This window comes from Sus scrofa, chromosome 13, assembly GCF_054392235.1.
Source record: "Sus scrofa isolate SSC_HxYL_T2T_F1_AM1 chromosome 13, Sscrofa_HxYL_maternal_Yorkshire_Landrace_v2.0, whole genome shotgun sequence".
Lineage (NCBI taxonomy): Eukaryota > Metazoa > Chordata > Mammalia > Artiodactyla > Suidae > Sus > Sus scrofa.
Window position 1 is genome coordinate 109,043,083 of NC_139395.1, and position 7,500 is coordinate 109,050,582.

Below are 7,500 nucleotides of genomic sequence, written 5' to 3' on the forward strand. Positions count from 1 at the left end.
GAAGCCCTGGGTAATGTCGTGCAGCTTTGATGGCATCTTAGAGGGGGTGGGACCAATTCAGTTGAAATCATTTCAAGAAGTGGCTCCTTTCAGCGAGGCAACAAGGAGTGTCTTGTTCTGTCCTCTGGAGTCCCTGCGAAGGGTCGCCGTGTCTAAGGGACGCCATTAGCATCCAGGCAGCATGCCATGGGAGGGAGAGATTTCATCTGGACTTCTGGAAACTGGCTGCAGGGTGAGGCTGCCTATGAAACTGGCCACTCAGTGTCAGAGACGGTCCAGGGCTGGGAGGTCTTAATGAAGGACTGCAGACAGCAAGGAGAACTGTGAAGATGCCACGGCCACGGCTATGTCCAGCATGTGTGGGTATGGCATGGAGAGGCACAAATGGATCGTTTTAAGTTACTCTTGGCAAACAACTCTTTCATCCTTAAGATATTTAATTTTTAATTGCTTTTGTATTTTGGAAATTCTGGTTGAGCCTGATTTTTTTTTAAAAAAATAGATCTTACGCAACAAAGAGTGCTCAAAGATTTAAGTGTTTTCTTGGGATTATTTTAAAGGAGCTTGTGCTTTACTTGTTCCTTGTAAAACCGTCCTAAAGTCCTTTGTCCTGTATTTGAGACAAAGTTTTTAAACTGATGACAAGACAGTGTCATCAGTTTCTCTATAACCTGTGCCTGTTAGTACTTGACACATCAGCTCAATCAAGGCCCATCCTCATTTTCTCCTTTTAAGTAAGTCTATCAGCAGGCTGCAGTTTCTACCTTTCCTGCCTTCCCTTGTTACTTTGGGAGCACCTGCTAGGGAGCACCACCTCTTTGATCCCCAGCCGCCTGGCTTATATTCTGACTTGATCACTTAGCAGTTTTACAGTGAGCAGGTGCTTAATACTTCAAACTTTAACTTTGTCCTCTGGAAAAAAAAAAAAAAAAAAGGAAATTGTAATGATAATATTTTCTGTTCAAGATTGTTGTAAAAATTAGATTAAATGGTACTTGTCAAACATAAAAAAGCACCATACCTTGCATATGTGTGATCCATTATACTATTTAGTACAAGACTCAATTCTTGGCCTTGGAAAGTTTATGGCCCAGAGAAGCAGACAAGTCAATAACAGACCGGGGTGGAGGAGGCGAGTGTGTGATGAGTGGTAATGATTTATTAGAGATCAGTGTTTACTGAGCTCCTGTATGTGCAGGCAGATATGGAGATAAGGTGGTGAACCAAAAAGAGGTTCAGGAGGCCTACAGCTGCCCAATAGTGTAATAGAGCTGCATAGGGAGGGGTGTGGGAACAGGGTCATCAGAATGGGATGAGGACCATAGTATAGTGTGTGTTCACACAAAAGAGGAGGTCACCTGGAGGAGGTGAGGCTTATGGTTTCAACATTCAGTGGATGTATCAAACAAAAGAAGCCACGTACAAAAGTGGCCAATGTTGTAGGATTCCATTTTCATAAAGGACAAGATGAGCAAAACTTGTCTGAGGCTTTTGATGGGAAAAGGAATTTCTTGGCACATCTGTATCTTGATCTGGGGGTGTGTGTATGTGGTGGTCCCTAAGTAAACCCTCATAGATCTGTACGCTCGTCAATGAAGCAATCTTTTTTTAACTCAGAGAATTTTATTTTTTTTTATTTTTTTGTCTTTTGTCTGTTGTTGCTATTTCTTGGGCTGCTCTCGCGGCATATGGAGGTTCCCAGGCTAGGGGTTGAATCGGAGCTGTAGACACCGGCCTACGCCAAAGCCACAGCAACGTGGGATCCAAGCCGCGTCTGCAACCTACATCACAGCTCACGGCAACGCCGGATCGTTAACCCACTGAGCAAGGGCAGGGACCGAACCCGCAACCTCATGGTTCCTAGTCGGATTCGTTAACCACTGCGCCATGACGGGAACTCCGAATTTTATTACGTTTGTACAACTATCATCACAACTCAATTTTATAGCGGGCTTTTTTTTTTTTGGTTGCCCCATGGCATATAGAGCTCCTGGGCCAGGGATCAGATCTGAGCCCCAGCTGTGACAATGCCAGATCCTTAATCCACCTGTGCTTCTCAGTGCTCCCAAGATGCTGCCGATCCCATTGCGCCACAGCGGGAGCTCCAGTAAAGCAATCTTAAATAGTGATAATGAGTGGATGTATCTTGGTAAAAACAGAGGGAAGGTCGTACTTGAAAATTAGAGGAACAAATAGGTGTGCAACAGCGTGAGTGTTCTGGACTATGAGACCTCTGCCTGGATAGGACGATGGAGAGTTGAGCCTGACTGGCGGCGGGTGGGGGGGGGGGCGGATTTTATTCAACAAAGAGAAATCAAAGATGAAATGACAGAAGCATCTTTTAGGTACAGGCAGTTTTAGGAGAAAAAATTTTTTTTCTACTTTTTTTTTTTTCTTCAAGTCCCAGGCATGAGCATCCCTTCTTGAGAAGGTAGAGTGAGCGGTGTAGTAGAAACTGACCTTGGTTTGGATCAGTTACCTTGAAACTTCCATGTAGTTTCTTCACCCCTCAGACAAGCTTTAGGGAAGCTTACAGGAGATAAGGGATGTCAAGTGCTGTATCTGCCATGTAGTTATGGGTTTAATAAATGCTTCTTAAAAGATTTAAGCAGTGTTTATATGGGCGGTTTATTTAATCACACTCCTAATACTTGACTTTCCAAATCAAAAACTCGAGGTTACTGTATTACAGAGAAGTGCTTGCTTATCTGAAATCTTTGATCCTTTGGTTAAATAATTATTCTGTTTCATGTAATTATAGCTTAATATTATATAAAAAGTCTTGGTAGTTTTTTTTTTTTTTTTTTTTAAACTGTAAATCTTGTTTGGCTGTACTCACTAAACCTTTTTAAGCATTTGAGAACAAAGAATTCCTATTAGATGAATATTTGGCAGAATTACCTGTATGAGGAATGAAACAACTTTAAATATGTCAGTTTTCTCATTTATTCAGAAATGGCTTGTGTGTTGGGGGGGAGAGAGCAGTGGAAGTAGAGAGACTGATGTACTAGGATTTATGTGTGTGAATTTTACTTTTTTTGAAGTGTTAAACATCAGATTGTGAGCGTACTAAATATTTTAAAGTTTTAATGTGTTGGTGTAATCGGCTCTTTATTAAATGTGAAACTGTCATATGAGAAATTCTACTCAATCACAGGCCAAATTCCTTCCGAATCTTTTGACAGTGACTTGCAGGTGGCCTCATTTCCCAGATTATCATTTTAAGTATCTCTTACCCTTATTTTGAAGGCCAGCTGCTTACTTCTCTAGGAATGCCTTTGCATCCTAGAACATACTTGATTCTGCGTCTAAGCACCTTTGAATTTCTCAACTGAGTATGCTGTCTGTATTTAGGAGTGAGCGAGCCCGCTGGATAACCGCCCTGGGACACAGCAGCGGGAAGCAGCCTCCGGACCGAACCTGTAAGTACTTGGAGGGCTGTCTGCTCTGGAATGTGGAGGGGTCTGCCCCCTGCTGGTCGTTGGCTTATTAATGGTTAACCAGCACTGTACCTGCTTTGTGAGTTGCCTCTATCACTTCCTTCCTTCTGCCCCACATCAGCACTGGGTGCTCCCTGTTTTGGAAGTCAAGGGATCTGAATTCAAAGCCAAGGTGCAATTCTTTGCTGTGTAAATGAGGCAGATCACTGCATTTATAGCCTTTCTGAGCCTCTTAAATCATCTGCAAGTCAAATCCTCATTCTGTACTACACGGGATTATGATAGTGAGGATTAAGTTCAGTTTACATTGAAAGCCTTATTGTACTGTTCTTAAATTTCTATCTGTTGTTAATGGGCAATAGAAGCATGTTTAAACCTTCTTTATACAGACAGTATGAATTTAAGCTGAAATGTATTATTAACTCTAAAGAAAATTACCTTTCCTTTTGACTTTATTGAGCATGGGGGTCGGGGCGGGGGCACGGGCACTCTATTTTCTTTTGGTTGGAGCTCCTTTTATTTCTAAACTTCTTTGGCAGCCTTCACATGCTGCTGAAGGTGGGTCGGGGAGCACCCCTGGATGAAAGCCAGGGGAACTGGCTATATGGTGGATTTTATCCTCAGTTGCATGGCCTTGGCACCTTACCTAATGTCTTGCCTCAGTTTCCCCAGTGACAGTGGCTGTTTCCAGCTCTGTTGTGTGATCTGTCTCATGACTTCTTATCAAGGTTATATTTGAGGGTATTCATGGATGTTATAAAGGCCTCTCTCCATTCATTTCTAGGCTTCTAAAATTCTAAAGCTCTTAGCCAAGTAAGGGAGTTCCTGGAAAGATTTTCTGCTTCTTCTTAGAAGCCTACTCTTTTCCTCCCTGTGTGGGCTCTGAATTGGACAGAAAAACCAAGTGAATGTAAACTATTGATTTGTATCTGATTTGCTTTCCCACTGCTACTGAAAGTTCATTATGTCCCCTCCCCCTCTCAGCACTGACCCAGGTGGAAATCATTAGATCATTTACTGCCAAGCAGCCCGATGAACTCTCCCTGCAGGTGGCAGATGTGGTCCTCATTTATCAACGTGTTGGTGATGGTGAGTGTGAGTGTTCCTAGGGGGTGCGGGTGGTCCAGCGCCCAGGGTCTCCTTTTGTCCCCAGTGCTCATATTCCCCAGCCCTTTGGTTTTCTTGTATGCACCTGCCTCTCCTTTATCTGCACCTTACTGCTTCTACATGTTTAATAGGATGCAGTCATGTGGTTCATTATTCAAAGGGACCTATGACAAAGTTTTCCTTCCTTAAAAGTAATCATTTTCTTGCTACTCCAGGCAGCATTCCATTCTGCAGCTCAGCCCAAACTCACATACTCTCTCAGCCACCTCACTTCAGGGCCTCTGATCTTTTTTGGCCCCTGGTATGCCACTGATTGCCTCTTGAGGCCTTTCCCTCTGTTCCACCTCTCTTCTCACCTGGTACCATCCGTGGTACCCAACCTGGGCAGATGCTGCCTCTGAAATGTGCTCATATCTTCCTCCCTTGGAGCCGAACACAGGCAAGATTCATCCAAATACTTGGCACCCCACAAGGACTCTGCTCTTCTTTGCAGGCTGGTATGAAGGGGAAAGACTGCGAGATGGAGAAAGGGGCTGGTTTCCCATGGAGTGTGCCAAGGAGATAACATGTCAAGCTACCATTGATAAGAATGTGGAGAGAATGGGACGTTTGCTGGGACTGGAGACCAATGTGTAGCCTCTCCAATGGTATTTTGTTACTGCAAGATTTGCACTACATCATGGTGGGCTGGTTGTTCAGGGCTGGTTTTGTTGTTCATTTTGACACAGCCTATTTAATTAAAAGAATGAAAACACTTGCCTTTAAGCTTGCCAGATGGTCCTGTTCTCTCAGGAGAACACCTACTGGATACAGTTAGTTCACGAAGCTCAGTTTGTGCACAGCGATCCTTTTGCAAACCTCAGTAGGTAAACAGAAGAGCTGAGCATTCCACTTCAGGGAGCAGGCAGCCTCAGCTATTCCTATAGTTTTATCAAGTTCTGGCATAAAAAAAAAAACTATGTAAGATGCTATATCCTCTACCCTCACTTAACCAAGAATGTATACTATCCCTGTTTAAACATCTCCTTCATATGGTTCTTTCAGTATTCACAAGGTTTTATGTCTTTAAGGAGTACCCACTTTTGTAGATATTTTTCCTGTCTCTTTATATTTTAGATCTGAATTGAATGCTCTCTTGATTTCAAAAGGAACTGGTAGAGTTCTGAAGCTGAGCTCAGCTTTTCTAAACCTCTTCCCAAGAAAGGGAAATTGACACTTGAATTTTTGCCACTGCTTTCCTCATCTGAAGGGAAGTAAGGAGGCTTAAAGATTTTTTTTTTTAACCATCTCACCCAATTTTGGTCTTAGATAAGTATAGCCTAATAAACCATAAGCTACTCTAACAACAGAGACTTTAGATGGTTCCAATATGTGAGAAAATCCTGAATATAGGACAGGGGTCCTACTTTTTTTTTAAAATATCCCCCAATAAGCTGATAGACTGACGTGAGGCTGCTTTGCCTTCAATATTATGTAAGGTTTTTGACTGTTTCCAAAAGGAAATTGGCTGAAACACACTTTTAACAACCTCAAGGAAGATAAAATTAGACCTTAAAAGGTATCAAGAAGCCAATCTGGTACTTCATTGAAGCATAACCATAAATTGACCTTAATAGGAACTCATTTGCACTAAAGGATTTGAAGTCTCTCTTAACTGTGGGTGTCTGCAGAAGTTGCTTTTTTCCACAAGTGCAAGGAGAGAGAAAAGCCATTGTCATGTCCATTTCATAAAGAAGGAAAGAGGGTTTGGAAGATGGAGGGGGAGGAGTGATTTTTACAGGCAGCTATGTTCCCTCTCTACTCCATTCTCTTCCATAGAGGGGTAAAACCCGGCACAGGGACATCATTCAAGCACTCAGATCCATGTGTGACATGTCCCAGCTATCATCTGCCAACCAGTACCCAATCCTGAGTAATGTTGCAGAAACCCAGTGTAGAAGGTGAGTGTGTCAGCTCACATGCTGTGTCCTGTCATGGCAGCAGTGAGCCCAGCGGTGGACACCTGTGGCTGTCTTGCCCCCCTGCACCATCACACCCCCCCGCCCCCCCACTGCCCCAATTGCTCTCCTTTGCTAGTGCACATGTCTCTGGATATAAAGACGTGCCAGGTTCTGAGCTCCTTGAGGTCTGAGCCAATCTGTCAGTGAACAGCAGTAGACACAGCAAGCGAGGTCTCGGGGTTGGTAAAACAAGAAATCTGTCTCCTCTTTGATGGTGTAGACTTTTTGGAGGAGAGACTAATATCTATAATCTAATGTGATGTTTTCATTTAGGGCGGAAGGTAAATGTGTTGCTTGCCAAGAGACCATTCCTTATTATTTTTGCTGACACCCTATTGAAACTGAAAAGCAACTATATAAATCCTGTGAATTTATCAGTAGAGATGTTGAACAGTTTTGGAATATGTGCATCTTATAAATCAAAGCCTGTTTAGCAAGCAGGTTAATACTGTTATGAGATAAAGCATTGTTTTATGGCAGGTATTATTACATTCACAATATTTTAGTTCAGACATGAATTGTCGTTTTTACATGATACAGTATTTTTTAAAATCCAGTTCAGTGTCTGAGTAGTTTCTCTGAATTGTACAATGACTTCATTCAGTGACCTGTGGAGTATAAACATACTCATTTTTGTCCCAATGATTTGAGACTGCTTGTTCACTTTTGGCAAAATATGTGAATTTATAAAGATTTTGTATATACTTGTTCTTTTGTGTGAATGTGATTTAATTTACTGTAGGATGTGTAATAAGTACATACTATGCTGAATTTTTGGCCCAATCAGAGTTCTACTCAAAAGGTTATCTGTAGCTAACACTGAAGGGTAGCTGAGCTTTCTTCTTTGAATACGTGTGGGCCTCAGCTGCCCTAGAAGGTAGGAGCATTTTTAAGAGCTGGGCCATGCTGATTTTTCTCATAGTTTCCACAAAACTACGTGACTGAATAGCTTA

At 42.4% G+C, this 7,500-nt stretch overlaps 1 protein-coding gene across 9 annotated transcripts in view; it reads left to right on the forward strand.

Moving 5' to 3' along the window:
* The window catches only part of ARHGEF26 (Rho guanine nucleotide exchange factor 26), a 136,138-nt gene extending 128,881 nt beyond the window's left edge, over window positions 1-7,257 (forward strand). For 5 of the 9 annotated variants that reach the window (XR_014824216.1, XR_014824214.1, XR_014824213.1 and 2 more), the window contains 3 exons: window positions 3,355-3,422; window positions 4,425-4,529; window positions 5,041-7,257. Coding sequence is in view for 4 of the 9 variants with exons in the window: in XM_021069691.2 (XP_020925350.2) it covers window positions 3,355-3,422; window positions 4,425-4,529; window positions 5,041-5,183 (316 nt within the window). In the remaining 5 variants the exon portion in view is untranslated. The remainder of the gene's footprint in view (window positions 1-3,354; window positions 3,423-4,424; window positions 4,530-5,040) is intronic. The other 4 variants (XM_084990077.1, XM_084990076.1, XR_014824215.1 and 1 more) reach the window with 3 other exon arrangements.
* Window positions 7,258-7,500: the final 243 nt, after the last annotated feature.